At 71.5% G+C, this 16,966-nt stretch overlaps 6 protein-coding genes across 6 annotated transcripts; 3 read left to right on the top strand and 3 right to left on the bottom strand.

Moving 5' to 3' along the window:
• Positions 1-3,991, top strand: RTN4RL2 (reticulon 4 receptor like 2). Its single transcript, XM_084522025.1, has 3 exons — positions 1-239; positions 2,076-2,560; positions 3,039-3,991. The coding sequence occupies exons 1-3, from the start codon at positions 206-208 to the stop codon at positions 3,771-3,773; spliced, it is 1,254 nt and encodes a 417-aa protein (XP_084378151.1). The 5' UTR covers positions 1-205; the 3' UTR covers positions 3,774-3,991.
• A 716-nt stretch (positions 3,992-4,707) lies between these two features.
• On the bottom strand, positions 4,708-6,068 carry TIMM10 (translocase of inner mitochondrial membrane 10). Its single transcript, XM_084522027.1, has 2 exons — positions 5,906-6,068; positions 4,708-5,007 (listed from the first exon to the last, which is right to left on the bottom strand). The coding sequence occupies exons 1-2, from the start codon at positions 5,974-5,976 to the stop codon at positions 4,806-4,808; spliced, it is 273 nt and encodes a 90-aa protein (XP_084378153.1). The 5' UTR covers positions 5,977-6,068; the 3' UTR covers positions 4,708-4,805.
• Positions 6,069-7,495: 1,427 nt separating this feature from the next.
• Positions 7,496-9,843, top strand: SMTNL1 (smoothelin like 1; the record flags this gene model as incomplete). The annotated part of the gene is made up of 7 exons (XM_084522134.1): positions 7,496-8,050; positions 8,147-8,312; positions 8,522-8,552; positions 8,656-8,772; positions 8,996-9,098; positions 9,165-9,316; positions 9,598-9,843. The coding sequence occupies 7 exons, from the start codon at positions 7,496-7,498 to the stop codon at positions 9,740-9,742; spliced, it is 1,269 nt and encodes a 422-aa protein (XP_084378260.1). The 3' UTR covers positions 9,743-9,843.
• A 55-nt stretch (positions 9,844-9,898) lies between these two features.
• On the bottom strand, positions 9,899-11,653 carry LOC311438039 (ubiquitin-conjugating enzyme E2 L5-like). The gene is made up of 4 exons (XM_084522018.1): positions 11,367-11,653; positions 10,843-10,932; positions 10,234-10,420; positions 9,899-10,151 (listed from the first exon to the last, which is right to left on the bottom strand). The coding sequence occupies exons 1-4, from the start codon at positions 11,508-11,510 to the stop codon at positions 9,988-9,990; spliced, it is 585 nt and encodes a 194-aa protein (XP_084378144.1). The 5' UTR covers positions 11,511-11,653; the 3' UTR covers positions 9,899-9,987.
• Positions 11,654-11,794: 141 nt separating this feature from the next.
• SERPING1 (serpin family G member 1) lies at positions 11,795-14,644 on the top strand. Its single transcript, XM_084522012.1, has 8 exons — positions 11,795-11,932; positions 12,086-12,155; positions 12,234-12,726; positions 12,813-12,950; positions 13,029-13,232; positions 13,363-13,505; positions 13,597-13,816; positions 13,936-14,644. The coding sequence occupies exons 2-8, from the start codon at positions 12,087-12,089 to the stop codon at positions 14,184-14,186; spliced, it is 1,518 nt and encodes a 505-aa protein (XP_084378138.1). The 5' UTR covers positions 11,795-11,932; position 12,086; the 3' UTR covers positions 14,187-14,644.
• A 192-nt stretch (positions 14,645-14,836) lies between these two features.
• Positions 14,837-16,912, bottom strand: YPEL4 (yippee like 4; the record flags this gene model as incomplete). Its single annotated transcript, XM_084522133.1, has 6 exons — positions 14,837-15,116; positions 15,209-15,317; positions 15,423-15,466; positions 15,730-16,044; positions 16,247-16,379; positions 16,857-16,912. The coding sequence occupies 6 exons, from the start codon at positions 16,910-16,912 to the stop codon at positions 15,027-15,029; spliced, it is 747 nt and encodes a 248-aa protein (XP_084378259.1). The 3' UTR covers positions 14,837-15,026.
• Between the last annotated feature and the right edge of the window lie 54 nt (positions 16,913-16,966).

Here is a 16,966-nt window from a genome sequence, read left to right as displayed (position 1 = left end):
CCGAGCCCAGCCGTGCCCACCCGTGCCCAGCCGTGCCCACCCGTGCCATGCCCCGGGGCGGCGGCGGCGCTGGTGGCGGTGGGCGCTGCCGGCGGCGTAACGGGGGGTAAGGGGGGGCCCGCAGCCCCCCCCCCGGTCCCGGCCATGAGCTCCCGTGCACCGGGCAGTGCCTGAGCGCCCGCTCCCGGTCCCGGCCGCCCCCACCATGCTGCCCCCGACGGCTCGGGACCTGCCCCAAGGTAGGCGTGGGGCGGGCCGGGGGCAGGGACCCGCCGCGGGGGGGGGCGCACGGCCCGGCTCAGGGGTGCCCCGGGACCCCCGCCCCCCCCCCTCCCCTCCTCCCGGTGGCCGCGGGGACGTCGAGGGGGCGCAGCTCAGGATTTTGGGGGACCCCGAGGTTCTCGGGGTGAGCCCCGAGCGCACGGCTCGGGGCGGGGGGCCCGGGGTGAGCGGGGAGCCCGGGGGCACCCAAGGGTGCCCGGGGTGCGCTGCGGGTGCCGTGCGCCCCCCCCCACCCCCGGGGTGCGCGCTGTGGGTGCCAGGAGCACCCCGGGGTGCGCCCCCTCGGGGGGGAGCCCTCAGGGGGAGCCGGGGGGGGCCGGGGGCACCCCGATAAGGGCGCGGGGCGCATTTAGGGCGCGGGGCCAGCCGGAGTCCTGAGACCCCACAACCCCCCCGCGGCACCTCGGGGGCTCCGGTACCCCGCGGGTGGGTGCCCGGGGGGGGGGCGCAGCGCTCGGGGAAGGGAAGCGGGACGGGGGGGTGGGTTTGGGGGGGGGGGGGAGCGTTTGGCACGGGGAGCGGTGCCCGGGAGCCGGTGACTTCAGCGCTAAACTGAGTCAGCCCGCGGCGAGGGGGAGTGACAGATGGGGCGCGGGAGGGGGGCGCCGGGGGGGCGCACGCCGGCACGGGGCGCCGGAGGAGGGGGGCGGCGCCGAGCAGCTGCGCCGGACGCCTCCTCGTCGTCGTCCCCCCCTTCTCCGTGTACCGGGGGGGGGCACACGCACACACACACACACACACACACACACACACAGAGCCGCCTCCCATCCCCCGGTGGAGGCAGCTCCGCGCTTCCCCCCTTCCCCTTGAAAAAAAAAAAAAAAAAAAAAAAAAGAAAAAAAGAAAAACTCTCCCCCCCCCCCCTCCCCATCTCCACCTCTCCGGGCCCGGGGCCAGGCCGCGGGGCTGAATTATGGATGAGGCTCTCGGGTTGCACCCGAGGGGGGGGGACCGATATGGGGGACGAGGAAACGGAGAGGGGGGGGGGGACACGGGGGCGCAAACGCACCCGGAGCGGCGGCGACGCGTGTCACCGGTGCGCGCGTCAGCCCGCGCCCACGCGTGCCTTGCCCCGCACGTGGCCGCGGCACGCGTGCACGTGGCGCCGCCCTGCCGCCGGGGGCGCGCACGGGGGGCATCACCCCCCCGGGGGGGGCCGGACCCCACGGGAATGGGGGTGTGAGGACGGTGAGGGGCGCCCCGAGGGCTCCTTGGGGTGCCCCGGGGTGTGGGGTGCGCACGGAGGTTCTGATGGGAACGTGAGCCTGGGTATGGCCCGAGGAGCTCCTGGGGCAGCGGGGTTGTGCGGGGTGGGTGTGGAGCTCTTGGGGTGCGTGGTCCTATAAAATGGTCGTGGGCACGGCCCCAGGGGCTCCTAGGGGATCTTGGCCCTATGGGATGGGCACGGCCCCACAGGGCTCCTAGGGGAGTGTGGGCATGGCCATGGAGAGCGCCTTGGGTGCGTGACCCAAGGGTGGGCACGGCCATATGGGGTGGGCATGGCCTTATGGGGTGGGCACGGCCATATGGGGTGGGCACGGCTTTATGGGATGAGCTTGGCCATTTGGGATGAGCACGGCCATGTGGGGTGGGCACGGCCCCATGGAGCTCCTGGGGCCAGAGAGAGCCCGTAGGCAGCCCGCGCCCTGGGGTGCTCCTGGGGGTGCCCTCCCCGGGGTGCCGCGGGGTGCTCCGGGCGCCGTGCGGGGCAGCGGGTGTGCGGGGCTGGGCTGGGGGCTTCGGGGCGCTGCCCCGGGCCGTGCCCCCGGGCTGATGCCCCACTGTGCCCGCAGGCGGGCGCCTGGCGGCCCTGCTGCTGGTGGTGCTGGCGTGGGTGCCCGGCGGGGCACCCGCCTGCCCTGCGCTCTGCACGTGCTACGTCTCGCCGCCCACCGTCAGCTGCCAGGCCAACAACTTCTCCTCGGTGCCCGCGGGGCTCCCGCCCGGCGCCCGCCGCCTCTTCCTGCAGAACAACGTCATCAGGGCGCTGCGGGCGGGCACCTTCGGGCCCAGCACCGTCACCCTCTGGCTCTACTCCAACAACATCTCCTCCATCCAGCCGGGCACCTTCCGCCACCTGCCCGCCCTCGAGGAGCTCGACCTGGGTGACAACCCTCACCTCCGCGTCCTGGCGCCCGACACCTTCCACGGCCTCCGGCGCCTCCAGGCCCTGCACCTCTACCGGTGCCAGCTGGCCAGCCTGCCCAGCGGCATCTTCCGTGGCCTCCACAGCCTCCAGTACCTCTACCTGCAGGAGAACGGGCTGCTCTACCTCCAGGTCCGCCTGCGCTCGGGCAGGGACCCGGGGCAGCGCCGCCGGAGGTGGCCCCGTGGGGCTGGGGGGAAGGGGGTGGCTGTGGGGTGGGTTTGGGGAGGCTGGTGGGGCACGAGGTCTTCTGCTGGGTGCCCTCGGGGCAGGGTGATGGGTGGGGATGGGGGTGCAGGGATGGGGCGTGAGGTGGGGCACCAACGGGACGTGGAAGTCTTGGTGGTGCCCGTGGAGTGAGGATGGGGACAGGGCGCTGGTCGATGGCTGAAGGATGGGGACGTGGGACAAAGATGAGGGATGCCCGCGGGGCAGGGACACGGAGATAAGGGATATCTGATGTCCATGGATCAGGAACTGGGGCAGGGAGATGAGGGATGCCCATGGAGCATGGATGGGAGGAGGTCAAGGCGATGCATGGTGCCCGTGGGGCTGGGACAGGTCCCCAAAAGCGCCCCCGGCACCCACGCCCTTTCTCCCCGCCCCGCAGGATGACCTCTTCGCCGACCTGGCCAACCTGAGCCACCTCTTCCTGCACGGGAACCGTGTGCGGGCGCTGTCGGAGGGCGTTTTTCGGGGGCTGCCCAGCCTGGACCGCCTGCTGCTGCACGCCAACCGCCTGGCCGCCGTGCACCGCCGCGCCTTCCGCGGGCTGTCGCGCCTCACCATCCTCTACCTGTTCAACAACAGCCTGGCGGCGCTGCCCGGGGACCCGCTGGCCGCCCTGCCCGCCCTGCAGTTCCTGCGCCTCAACGCCAACCCCTGGGCCTGCGACTGCCGCGCGCGCCCGCTCTGGGCCTGGTTCCGCCGCACCCGCGTCTCCAGCTCGCCCGTGCCCTGCGCCAGCCCCCCGCAGCGCCGCGGCACCGACCTGCGCCACCTGCGGCCGCAAGACTTCGATGGCTGCCCCGAGGAGGACGAGGACGAGGAGGAGGAGGAGGAGGAGGAGAAGGACGAGGGTGGCGGTGGTGGTGGCGGTGCGGTGGCCGTAGTGGGCACCCCCGGGCGGGCGCTGGGCCGCCCCGGCACCCTGCCCGCCGCGCCGCCCTCCGCCTTCTATCGCGACGGGCTGCCCCCTCACGACCTGCGGGGGTCCCAGCCCCGGCCGCCCCCCCCGTCCCGTGACTCCCGCGGCCCCCCTGAGGACGACGTCCCCTTGGCTGCGGCCCCGCGCCTGGCCCCTGCCCTCCTGCCCCTGCTGGCCCTGCTCCTGCCCACCCTCTGAGCCCACCCTCTGGGGGGGGGGGCTCGGCCCCATTTGGGGGGCACCCGGACCCCTCCTCGTCCCCGGGGGGGTCCCCCTGGGTTTCCCCGAGCTGCTGGGGGCACCTGGAGCAGGGGGGGGGTCCCCAGGACTCGGCCCTCCACCCGCCCTGAACAAAACCCCCCCCGCAGGCAGCGAGCGGTTGGGAATTATTTATTAAAAATGGTCTTATTTTGGGAGCCTGGGGCCCGGCTGGCTGCGGCGCTGCCTTTCCAGGTCACGGCGCGCTCTCTGCTCGTGAAATATTGATGGCCCCGGCACCGCCGCCGGCCCGCAGGGCGCCACGGCGCACGCACGGCTCGCTGCGGCACGGCACGGACGGACAGACGGATGGGGTCGGGACCGGCCGCCCCTCTTCTGGGGTCTCTCAGGGCCAGGGTTCCTCTCCGGGGGTTTCCTCGCCCGGTTTCTTGTCCCAGTTTCCCCGTGTAGGTGTCTGGTCAGGTATCTCCCCCCCCCCAAAGCGTCCCTGTTGGTGTTTTGGGGTCGTCCCTGTCCCTGTGTGGGTGTAGTAGGGTTTTCCCTGCCCAGGTGTGGTGTATTGGGGTTATTCCCCTGCAGGTGTCCCCGTGTAGGTGTTTTGGGGTCATCCCTGTGCAGGTGTCCCTCTCTGCCTGCCCTATTTCCCTGTGTGTCCCTGTAGGGTCTTTCCTAGCCATCCCCTAGCGTTTCCCTCCCCCAGAAGCTCCCGGGGGCCGGCAGCGCCCCGTCCCCACCCCACAGGGGATTAGGAGGGGCTCAGCCCGGCTCTGCCTAATCCCAGATTACATGGGTGGGGCTGGGGGCACGGCGGGTGCCCCCCTCAAGGACATGGCTCTGGGGGGACACCAGGGGGGGCCATCCCCCATCCCACAGCCAGATTTGGGGCACGACCCCTTGACAAAACAGCGCAGGGTGGGTTTGGGGGGCGAGGCGAGCAGCCAGCTGGCCCCAAAGCCTCCAGTTTATTAGTGGGGGAAGGGGAGGGGGGGGACACGCACACAAAGGGGGGGATCAGGCGGTGCCCGTGCCCTGCTGCATGCGCTTGAGGAGCTCCTCGTCCTGCAGCGACAGCTCCGTCAGCTTCTTGCCCATCCTCTCGTGGACGTCCAGGTACTTGGCCACGCAGCGGTCCAGGCACACGCTCTCGCCCTTGGACAGCTCGGGCTCCTTGTAGTGGGGGGGGACGCACTTGCGGTGGCACGCCTGCGTCATCCTGCGTGGCACCGCGCTGTCACAGCCCCGCCACACACCCCAGCACCCCCTGTGCCCCCCCTGTGCCCCCCCAGCTCCCCCAGGTACAGGCAGTTCCCCAGCAGCCCCCCCCAATCCCTCAGGCACCTCCAGTGTTCACAGCCCCCCCTATTTCCCAGGCACCCCCAAACCCCCTCAGGACCCCCCCATTCTCCAGAACCCCGCAGTTCCTCCAGCCCCTCCAGGACCCCCAGATTCCTCCCCAGGCACCCCCAGTGTCCCCTAAATGAGGTCTCCCTAAAGACCCCCAAGACCCTTAGAGCCTCCCAGGGCCCCCAGCTCCCCCAATTCCCTCCCAGCCCCCCCAGTGTCCCCTGACTCGGGCCTCTCAGACCCCCCCCATTCCCCCCCAAGACCCCCTAACTCCCTGCAGCCCCCCAGCTCCCCCAGCCCCCCCCAGGACCCCTAGCTCCCTCACCCCTGACCCTATGAGGACCCCCAGCCCCTCCCAAATCCCCATGCCCCCTCAGGACCCCCAAGCTCCCCCCGGACCCTCAGGACCCCCTCAGCCCTCCCCAGGACCCCCCCAGCCCCCCTCAGCACCCCCAGCCCCCTCCCACTCCCCAGGCTCCCCAATCCCCAGCCCCCCCAAGACCCCCTAAAACCTCCAACTCCCCCCTCAATCCCTAGCCCCCCAGCCCCCTCCCCAGATCCCCTGAGCCCCCCCAGGCCCCCCAAGACCCCCCAAGCCCCCCCAGCTCCCCCCAGCCCCCCCCAACCCCAGCCCCCCCCCAAAAACCCCCTCCCCAGCCCCCCAGGACCCCCCAGAACCCCTCAACCCCCCCCAATCCCTAACCCCCCAGGACCCCTCAGCCCCCCCAAGCCCCTCCAGGACCCCCCAGCCCCCCCAGCCCCCTCACCGGCTGTACATGTCTGCCATCATGTCCACCTCCAGCTCCGCCGCCAGCTGCTGGGCCCGCAGCGGGTCCATGGCGGCCCCCGGCGGGAAGCGGCCGCCCCACGCGCTTCCGCCCGCCCGCACGCCGCCCCGCCCCGCCCCGCCGCCGCCCCGCCGGCCAATCGGAGCCGGGAGGGGAGGGACTGGCGCGCCGCCCAGCCAATGAGAGGGCGGGGATCGAGGGGCGGGGCGCGGGGAGGTGAAGCGGGAGGGGAGGCGCGCTGCCCGCCCTCAGCCCCACGGGGACGGGGTCGGCGCTCGGCCCCCGCGTGTGGGGCTGGGCCCCAGTGTCCCAAATGTCACCAGTGTGCCCCCAATGGCCCAAATGTCCCCCCAGTGTCTCCCCAATGTCCCTTCGTGTCCCCCCAATGTCTCCACATGTCCCCAGTGTCCCCCCAAGTTCCTAAAGTCCCACATATCCCCTCATGTCCCTCAATGTCCCCCTATGTTCCCCATGTCCCCTTATGTCCCCCCCATGTCCCCCCAATGTTCCCCATGTCCCCTCATGTGCCCTCAATGTCCCCCCATGTCCCAAATGTCCCCCCAATGTCCCCCATGTGCCCCCATGGCCCTCAAGGTCCACAAATGTCCCCCCAATGCCCCCCATGTCCCTCAATGTCTCCCCATGCATCTGTGTCTCCAATGTCCCACCACATTCTCCTGTGTCCCCCCTGTCCCCCAGTCTCCCTCCATGTACCCCCACATGCCCCATATCCCCCATGTCCCCCCCAATGTCCCCACTGCCCCCTCCTTGTGTCCCCCGTGTCCCCCATGTGCCTGTGCACTCCATGTTCCCCGTGTCCCCTCATGTGTCCATGGTCCCTATGTCCCCCCAATGTCCCCATGTCCCCATGTCCCACACCTGTGACCCCCCCATGTGCCCCATATCCCCCCTGTACCCATTGTCCTTGTGTCCCCCCGTGTCCCCCACATCCCTGTGTTCCCCCCATGTCCCCCCCATACCATTTCCCCCCGACCTTCCCTAACCCCATGGGGGTACCGCTGTCCCCTTGTGTCCCTATTGTCCCCCCAGTCTGGCCATCCCGCTGCCACCCACGCGGCCGTGTCCCCTCCTCGCCCGTCCCACAGCGTGTCCCCCGCTCCCCCCGGCCCTGCTGACTGAAGGCGGCACCTGCGGTGCTCAAATAGCGCCAGGGGCCGGGACGGGGCCACTGAGGCTGGGACGGGGCTGGGGAGGCCGGGACGGAGTCTGGAGGACGGTGAGGGTGGCTGGGGGGGGATATGGGGCAGGGGGCTGGGGGCTGGGGGGATCTGGGGGGGTGACGGGGGTGTCGGGGAGCGGGGAAGGGGATGGGGAGAGGAATTGGGATGGGGTGGGGTGGGGGAGGCCAGGGGGAGGCTGGGAGGGGGAATGGGGAGAGGATTTGGGGGAGACGGGAGGGGGACGGGGCAGGGTTTGGGATGGGGGGGATAGGGGGGAGAGGGGGCAATGGGGTGGGGGAGAGCTCAGGGTGGGGGGAGGCAGGGGAGGAGGCTGGGGGGGGGCACAGCGAGCCCCCCGCTGACAGCCCTGCGGCCCTGCAGCAGCGGCATGGAGCCCCATGGAGACCCTGCCCCCGGAGACCCCAAATCCACTGCCCCCAACATGGGGGACCCCACGCAGCCTCCCGGGGGGGCGGCGGAGGCTGGGGGGGAGGCCAAGGTGGAGGCAGCGAAGGATAACGGGGGGGAGGCCAAAGGAGAAGAGGGTGGGGGGGGGGACGCCACGGTGGAGGCAGCAAGGGATAACGGGGTAGAGGCCAAGGTGGAGGCTGCAAAGGATAACGGGGGGGAGGCCAAGGGAGAAGAAGATGGGGGTGAGGCCAAGGCGGAGGCAGAGAAGGGCACCGGGAGTGAGGCTGGGGGGGACACTGGAAAGGGCGCTGGGGACGAGGCCAAGGCAACGGAGGAGGCCACTAGGGACGGGGGCGAGGGGGAGGCTGCGAAAGGAGCCGGGAGCGAGGCCGGGGGAGCGGAGGCTGCCGGGGGCGAGGCCGATGGGGAGGCAGCGGTGAAGGAGCCCCCAGCGGCACCAGCTGCTGGGGGAGAGGCCGAGGCGGAGGAGAAGGCTGAGCCGGCGGCTGCAGGCGGCCCCCGGGGCCGGCAGGTGAGAGGGGACACGAGTGGGGTGGCACGGCTGGGGACAGGGGACAGGGGGCCAGGACACGGTGCCACGTCCCGCTGCCACCCCGCCTGTGCCCAGCAGGAGCCCACCTGGCTGCAGGACGAGGAGGACGAGCTGTGGCCTGAGTTCCCCCCCTGCTCACCCAGCACCGAGGGGGCAGCCAGCCCCACGTCCCCCCTCTCTCCCACATCCCCCATGTCCCCTACGTCTCCCCTGTCCCCTGTGTCCCCCACATCCCCCACAGGTAAGGGCCGTACTGGGCAGGGACACTGGAGCCCCCTATAAATCCCCTACAGATCCCCTACAGATCCCCACATCCCCTCCCTATAGGCTCTGTCCCCAGCCCAGGGATGCCCCTCAACCTGGGACCCTGCACCCAAGGGTGCCCCCAGGGGGTGTCCCCATGCGGGGTGCCCCCTCCCACCCTGCTGACCCCTCTGATTTCCCCCACAGCTGGCGCTGAGGGCTCGGGAGGCAGCGAGAGGTGAGAGCCGGGGGGTGGGAACCCAAAACCCGGCTGTCCCCATAGGTGGCACCACCAGCGGTGCCCCCGTCCCCACACACGGTGGCCACACCTGTGTCCCCAGGGCTGCGTCCCCAGGGGGGCCACGGGACCGGGCGCCCCCCAGGGTGGTGGCTGTGGGGCGGCCACGGGCGAGTGCCAAGGCACAGGGGCGCAGCGCCATCCTGGAGAAGTTTGGAGGGTGAGTGGGGCCTGGGGGGAAACAGGGGGCAGTGGGGGCTCAATGGGGTGGCTGGGGGGGAATGGGGTGCGTGAAGTAGTTGGGGAGGAAATGGTGTTATGGGGCATGTGGCAGAGGGGGACACAGGGGACGTGGGGCACGGGGCTGCTGGGGAAGGGCCCCGTGAGGGAAACGAACCCACGGGGGACACCGTGCACTGCCCCACGGAGCGGGTCGGCCATAGGGCAGCCAAGGGCCCAGCCCCGCACCTGAAGCGCCCGGGGGGCGCCGGCTCGGTGAAGGCCATGCTGCTGGAGTGGTGCCGCGCCAGGACCCGCGGCTACCAGGTGAGGGGTGGCGGGGCGGGGGGCCGGGGGGGCTGCCGGCACCCTGACCCCCCCCTGCCCGCCCAGCACGTGGACATCCAGAACTTCACGGGGAGCTGGGGCAGCGGCCTGGCCTTCTGCGCCCTCATCCACAGCTTCTTCCCCGACGCCTTCGACTACGGCAGCCTCCAGCCCCAGGACCGCCGGCACAACTTCACCCTGGCCTTCGCCACCGCAGAGTGAGCGCGTCCCCGTCCCCGTCCCCTCCGGATGGTGGCACTTGGCCCCACGGGGAGGGTCAGGGTGGGAATCGGGACATTTCTGCTCAGAAACAGCAGTGAGGTGTAGGGACGGGTTGCCCAGGGAGGTGGTGGGGTCACCGTCCCTGGGGGTGTTCAAGGAGAGGCTGGACGTGGTGCTTGGGGACGGGGTTTGGTGGGGAAATCGGAGGTAGCGGACGGTTGGGCCAGGTGATTTTGGGGTCTTCCCAACCCTCATGACTCCGATGCTGTGATTTTAGGGAGCGGGCCGACTGCGCCCCGCTGCTGGACGTGGAGGACATGCTGCGGCTGGCGGTGCCCGACGCCAAGTGCGTCTACACCTACGTGCAGGAGCTGTACCGCAGCCTGGTGGCCAAGGGGCTGGTGAAGACCAAGAAGCGCTGAGCCCCCTCCCCGGCCCCCAGCGCCCACCCCGCTCCCCGCCCCAGCGCTTCGTCCCCCCGCGTGGCTCCCCGGCAGTAAAGGTTTGCAGTGCCCGGCCTCGTCTCTATTTTTCGGGGACCCCGTGGTGTTGAAGGCTCACGGAGACGAAGCAGCAGGGGGAATAAATTAATTACTTTATGGATGGAGTGGGGGCGATGCCCAGGCCCCGGGGGGGCTCAGGAGGGGGCCGGGGTGCTGAGCTGAGCTCAGGACCCGGGAGGCTCCGGCCGCGGCTCGGCGTGGCTGCGGGTGTGCTCCTCTGCACGCCGCCAGAAGGTTTCGGGCTGCTCGCCCAGCTCGCGGGCCAGCTCCAGCCGCATCACCCGCTCCCTGTCGGGGTGGTCCAGCAGCAGCAGCAGGTCCTGCAGCACTGCGGGGGGTACACGGGGGGTTGGGGGGGGTCAGCGCCCGGATCCTCCGCACCCCGGCACCCCGCAGCCCCCGGCACCCACCGTGGACGGCGCGGGTGGTGTGCTGCCAGCAGTGAAGGGAGGTGAGGGGCTGGCAGACGCGGCCGTCCTTGTCCACGCCGGGGTGGTAGATGCTGGTCAGGAGCCTGGCGCGGGGGGGGGCCAGTGGGTGGTGCGGGGAGAAGACCAGCTCGAAGCGGAAGGCGCCCATGTTGTAGGGGGGGTTGTTCTGAGGCACAAAGCGGGGCGTCTCAGCCCCCCAGTGCCGCCCGGGCACGGAGGGGATCCCCCCGGGATAGCCCCCACGGAGCACCCGCAGCCCCATGTGCCCCATGGGGGGGTGGGAACCCCACCCACAGCCCCCTGGGTGCCCCCACATCCCCCCCAGTCTGCACGGTGTCCCCAGGGGAAGCCCCCCCATAGTGCTTCCCACAATAAGGACACCCCCCCCGTGTCCCCAAGGACCCCTGTGCACCCCAAAAACCCCTGGGACCCCCCACGCACCCATGGCACCCCTGTGCACCCCTCACACCCCTGAGCCCCCCATCCCCAGGACCTCCCCTGTATCCCCCCACACCCCCAGAACCCCCTTCCCCCAGGACCCCCCCGTGACCTCCCCACCCCCAGGCCCTCCCCAGGCCCCCCACTCACGGGCAGCAGCAGCCCCCCCCAGCGCAGCACGTCGCCCTCCAGCAGCTGCAGATCGCGGACCCCCTTCCACTGCCGCGCCTCCTCCAGCTCCTGCGGGGGGGGGGGAACGAGATTAGGGGTGGGGCCACCCCAGTACACGCCCCGACGGGGAAACGAAACTGGAAGTCGGCACCCACCGGCACCCACCGGCGCCCCACGGCACCCACCGACACCCCATGGCACCCGCTGCCACCCCACAGCACTGGGACCCACTGGGACCCCCCGGCATTGGGACCCTCCTGGCACCGCACCCCCTGACACCCCCTGGCACCCACCGACACCCCCTGACACCCCCTGACACCCCCTGACACCCACCAGCACCAGGATCCCCCCCGCACCCTCACCTCGGGGCCAGCACCCCCCAAATGCCACCAGCACCCCCCACAACCCCCTGCCCCAAATACCGCCCCGCTGCACCCCAGTACCGGGACCCCCACCCCATTGGGGTGGGCACCCAGCGTGCCGCCCCCGGTGCCCCCACCCACCCCTGCCAGCCTCCTGCTCATGGCCATCGGTGCCGGGTGCCAGGTGCCGGGTGCTGGGTGTCCCGTTGGGCACCTCGGGGTGGGACCCACCCGAGGCCACCCCTTTGGGGGTGGGGTAAGAGGCGGTAGCCCCTCCCTGAACATGGGGGCCAGGGGGGGCAGATGGGGCAATTGGTGGCTGGGCTGCCCCTTGGCACCTCGGCGGGCATAAAGATGGGGCCGTTGGGTGGCTGGGCTGTCCCTTGGCACCTTGGGGGTCACGGAAAAGGGGTCGTTGGGTGGGTAGGCTGCCCTACCCCAGCTCCCAGTGGGTGCCCCATAAGGGGGGCAGGTCCTCCAGCCGCTGTGGGGTGGGCCGGGCGATGTGGGGTCAGCACCTCTGACCGCGGGTGCCCCCGCCAAGCCCAGCCCTCAGCCCCCCCTGCACCCTCCCTCCGCCGGGGCTGATTTACGGGAAGCCTCCCCGGCCTCCCGCCCTCCTTAATCTTTAACCACGCGGGGCTGCGGCCGGCCAGTTCCCCCCAGCGCCCGGCCGGACACTCGGGGAGCACCCCACTGGCACCCAGGTGGGACGGGGGCGGCCTCCTCCGTCGCCCAGGGCTGCTGGGGGATGTTGGGCAGGGGGCTCGGGGGGGCTGGGGTGCACGGTTTGTGGGTACAGGGGCTGGAGTGGGGGCATCGGGTGCCCTTCGGAGCCGTGACCAGTGCTTGCCCACCAGGATGGCCACCGCGAGGTTCTGCCTGCCCCTGCTGTGGGTGGTGGCCGCAGCCTCTGCCACTGTCACCCCGGTAAGTGTGGCCCAGGGACGTGGGCTCCCCAACCCCGGGTGCCCCCCTGCCCGCCCTCACCGGGGTCCCCGTGCCCAGGTCCCCACGCCGGAGGCTTCTCCCAGCACGCTGAGCCTGGGCACCCTGCAGCCGGCACAGACGGCGTCCCCACGTCCCACCCCAGCCCCTCTGGGGGACGTGGGGACGCCGTCCCCACCTGCGCCCAGCCCCGAGGAGGAGCCCACCCTGGACGTCACCCTCGAAAGCAAGGAGCCCCTGGACACCCAGGAGCCAGGGCCAGCACCTGAGGAGACCAGGACCACCACCAGCGGGAGCACAGCAGGAGCTGCCCCCGGGACCACCGAGGATCCCTTCGGCACCCTGAGCACGAGCACCCCGCCGTGCCCCGGCGACGAGGACCCCCCCGAGGCCTGCGGGGCACCCACGGGGGTGCAGAGGGCGGCGGTGGCCGAGGCCCTGGGCACCTTCGCCGTGCGTTTCTACCGGCACATGGCAGAGGCGGCTGAGCCCGGCGCCAACCTGCTCTTCTCCCCCCTCAACGTGGCCCTGGGGCTGTCGCATCTCCTGCTGGGTGAGGGGCTCCGTGGGCACCGCCACCCAGCCTGGCACCCGTGGGTGCCGCTGTGGGTGCCCGCTGAGCCTCGCTGTCGCCTGCAGGTGCTCGGGGTGAGACCCAGGAGCGCTTGGCCGCTGTCCTGGGCTACCCACCGGGGTCGGAGTGCGTGCACGGAGCCCTGCAGCAGCTGGCCGCCGTGCCCGGGCTGCTGGCCGCCTCGCAGATCTTCCACCACCCAGGTGAGCCGGGTGCCAGCGGGGGGGCGGCAAGGATGGGGGCAAACGTGGAGCCTCCTGACGTGCCCCTCCGCTGCGCAGCCCTGTCCCTGCGGCCCCGCTTCCTGAACGAGTCGCTGCGCTTCTACGAGGCCCTGCCGCGGGAGCTGAGCGGCAACGAGAGCCTGGACCTGCAGCGCATCAACGCCTGGGTGCGCCAGGCCACCCGCGGCCGCCTGCCCCAGCTGCTGGCACAGCTGCCCCCCGAGCCACGCCTGGTGCTGCTCAGCGCCGTGCACTTCCAGGGTATGCTGCTGCTGCCCGGCATCCACCCGGGATTTGCTCTTTGGGTTCTGAGGGTGCTCGCGTGGTCGTTGCCCTGCTGGGACCCCCCGTCCCCACGACGCCCTGTCCCCATGGTCCCGTGTCCCCGCAGCCCGCTGGCAGACGCCGTTCAAGGCCAAGCAGACGATGCCGCTGCCCTTCCTGCGCGCCGGCCTCCCGCCCGTGTCCGTGCCCACCATGACCAGCAAGAAGTACCCCGTGGCCTCCTTCACCGACTCCCGCCTGCAGGTCCAGGTACCCACCCCCCCCCCCGACATCAATCCCACGGGATTTGGGGTGGGATGTCCCCAACATCCCTGCGGTGACCCGAGGCTCCGTCCCCCAGGTGGGGCGGCTGGAGCTGAGCGAGGGGCTGAGCCTGGTGGTGCTGGTGCCACGGGGAGCCCCGGAGGCGCTGGGGGCCGTGGAGCGGGCGCTGGACCCCCCGACCTTCCTGGCGCTGCTGCGGAGGGCAGCCGGCACCCCGACACGCGCCACCGCCATCGCCCTGCCCCGCGTGCACCTCGACCTCGCCCTGGACGTGGTGGCCCTGGTCCACGACATGGGTAAGGCACCCCCCGTCACCTGACCCTATAACACCCGGGAGGGGTCCCCGATGTCCCCCACGCCCCCAAATGTCCCCCTCCCCGTGTCCCCGTGTCCGTGCTGAGGCCGGGTGCCGCAGACTACGGGCTGTTCCTGGACGCGGAGCTGTGCGGGCTGGCGCGGGGCCCGGCGGTGGCGGTGGACGCGGCGCAGCACCGGGCCGTGCTGGCGCTGGACGAGGCCGGCGTGGAGGCGGCGGGGGCCATGGCCACCTCGGTGGCCCGCACGGCCCTGCTGCTGGAGGCGCTGCAGCCCTTCCTCTTCGTCATCTGGGACCACGCCGGCGAAGTCCCCCTCTTCATGGGGCGCCTCAGCGACCCCCAGCCCTGACGCCTGCCCCACGGGGGGCACGGCCCCCTCCTTCCTCCCCTCCTCTCTCTCCCTCTCCTTGCTTCTCCTCTCCCTCCTTCCATCCCTCTCCCCCCCTTCCCATCCCATTTGTCCCTTTTTCCTCCCTCCTTCCCCCTTTCCTCCTCTCCTCCCTCCTTTTCTCTCCTCCCCTTCCCTCCCTCCTTCCCTTGTCCCTCCCTCTCTCCCTGCTTCCTCCTCCCCTCCTCCCATCCCATCCCATCCCATCCCATCCCATCCCATCCCATCCCATCCCATCCCATCCCATCCCACCCCACCCCATCCCACCCCACCCCACCCATCCCATTTTCCCCCTTCCCATCCCTCCCTCTCCTCCTCCCCCCCAAACCCCCAGCCCCCTGGGGTGCTGCAGAGCCCCCAGCCCCCAGTCACCCCATCAGCTCCGGGCCTGGGGCCCCAATAAATGCTCTGCCCCCCTGCACGGCTCCTGTTGGAGGGCGGAAGGCAACGAGGGGGGGGTCTATTAGGCTATTTGGGGTGGCAATTTGGGGGCTATCACCACCAGCACGCCCCGGGGGAGCGCTGGGCACGTGCCAGGTGTCCCCCAGGAGGGCTGGGGCTAAGCGAGGGGGGAGCAGCAGTGCCGGGGGGTGACACCTGGCACCTTCCTATAAAAAAAAAAGCTTTTATTCCCCTAAAAAAGCTGCCCGCAGCCTCCCCCCGTGCTGGTGATGGGCCCTGTGATGCCCCGGCAGGGTGCCCCCACCACAGGGCACCGGGAAGGTGCGGAGTTGTGGGGTGGGGGGGACACCGCGCTGCCACCCCGACAGCGGGGTGCCGCGGGGTGCCCCCGGCGTGCCGTCAGTCCCAGCCGTTCTCCTTCACCATGTGCGACGTCTCGATGATGAACTTCCCCTCCTTGTACTTCTGGCTGCTCTCGAAGGCCTGCTCCTGGGGGGAGGGCAGCCTGAGACACCCCCCCCCCACCCCCATATAGCCCAGGATTTGGGATTTAGGGGTGCCGGGGGCGCGGGCCAACTCACATATTTCCAGCCCAGGGTGGTTTTGCAGCTCTCGCAGAAGATGTCGGCCACCGAGTGCAGCCCGGTGAGCAGCAGGCGCTGCTCGGCTGGCCCGCAGCCCACGTTAACCCTGTGCAAAGCCGGGAGCCGTGGGCATGCCGGGGGTGTCCCCGTCCCCCTCCCCAGCGTCCCCTGAGCCCCTCGGGGCAAGTACCCCGGTGTCGGCGGTACTCACACGGAGTTGAAGAGGTAGGCACGGCCATGGCTGCCCTGGAAGGACTGCAGGGACACCAGTCACCAGCGGGGACACCCCCGGCCCCACCGCGTCCCCCGGGGGCACCGCCACGGGGGGAGTACAGCGACCCCCCTGCCACCCCCGGGACCCCATGCGGGGATGCCCACCGCCCCGGGGACCCCACAAAATGGATGCCCGGCACCACAGGGACCAGCCCCCCCCCCCCCAGGGGAGGATGCTCGGCACCCCAGGACCCCATGGGGACACTCGGGGGGGACGGGACAGGGACGCAGCGCGGGGGGGGCACCTTGGAGATGAGCTCCTCGTGGCGGGCCAGGTGTGCCCGGCAGTGGACGCAGCTGTAGGTGCGGTGTGAGCGGGGCAGGTAGCTGTGGAAGGTCCTGGGGGGCAGGCAGGCGGCGGGGGGCAGGTGGCGGCGGGCTGGCGGCGGTGGCACCGAGGGTGGCAGGGCCCCGGGGGGCCGGGGAGGCGCGGGGGGCACCGTGCACCCCCCGCACAGCCGCTGGCAGGGGAAGCAGCGCAGCAGGGTGCTGAGAGCCGTCTTTCCTCCCGCACCGGGGCCCCCCCAAGGGGAGAAGGGGCTGGAAATGGGGGGGGCGACCTGCAAAGGGGGAGGAAAGTGAGGGGGGGGCAGTGCTGGGACCCCCCCCACGGGGTGTGCAGTGGGGGGACAGTCCCTGGTGTGTCCCCCTTGGGGACATGGGGGGGGGCAGGGGGATAAGGGGGTGTAGGGGGGTTTTGGGGTGTTTTGGGGGGGTCTGAGGGGGTCCAAGGGGGTGCGGGGGGGCCGGTGCCGTGCTCACCGCCTGCCGCTGTCCCCGCTGTCCCCGCTGTCCCCGGTGTCGCCGTCCCCGGTGCCGGCACCGGGCGGGAGGAGGGGGGTGGGGATGGAGGGGGGTGGGGGTGGGGGTGGGGGGGGCACCGCACGCCCGGGGACTGCATCACGGCACCGTGACTCATCCCCCCCCCGCGTGACGTCACTGTGACGTCACCGCCGTGATGTCACTGCTGTGATGTCACCACCATGACGTCACCCCCGAGGGGTATGCTGCAGAGACAGGGCTGTGCGTGTCACCTCGGGGTCTCCTCCCCCTTCTCGGGCTCCCTCCTCCCCCAGCCTCCGCTCCCCGCAGAGGGCCCCCCGGGGAGGGGCATGCAAATGAGATGCAAATGAGTTTGGTGCAGGGAGTGGAGGGCTGTGCGCGAGTGGTGTGCAAACACAGTGTGAATGGAGCCGGGGGGGAGCACACGGTGATAGATAGCCCCAATCAGGGCTACAGACCCCCGGTGGGGGTGCTGTATGCAAATGAGATGCTAATTAACCGTGGGGGCAGCGCCCGGACTACAACACCCAGAATGCCCCGCGCGGCTGCCATGGCAACCGCGCCTCCCGGCGGGCTGTAGTGACCTCACTTCCGGCGCGGCGCGCGGCCCTTCAGGGCGCCGGTAGGCGGGAGGGGGGGCGCCATGTTGGGGGGGGCCGGGACCCCGAGCCGGGAGGGGGCACCCAGAGGGGCCCGGGG

The sequence above is a fragment of the Aythya ferina genome (assembly GCF_964211825.1).
Source record: "Aythya ferina genome assembly, chromosome: 5".
NCBI lineage: Eukaryota > Metazoa > Chordata > Aves > Anseriformes > Anatidae > Aythya > Aythya ferina.
Note: the sequence above shows the minus strand (reverse complement) of the source record. Positions and strands in the feature narration are given on the sequence as shown.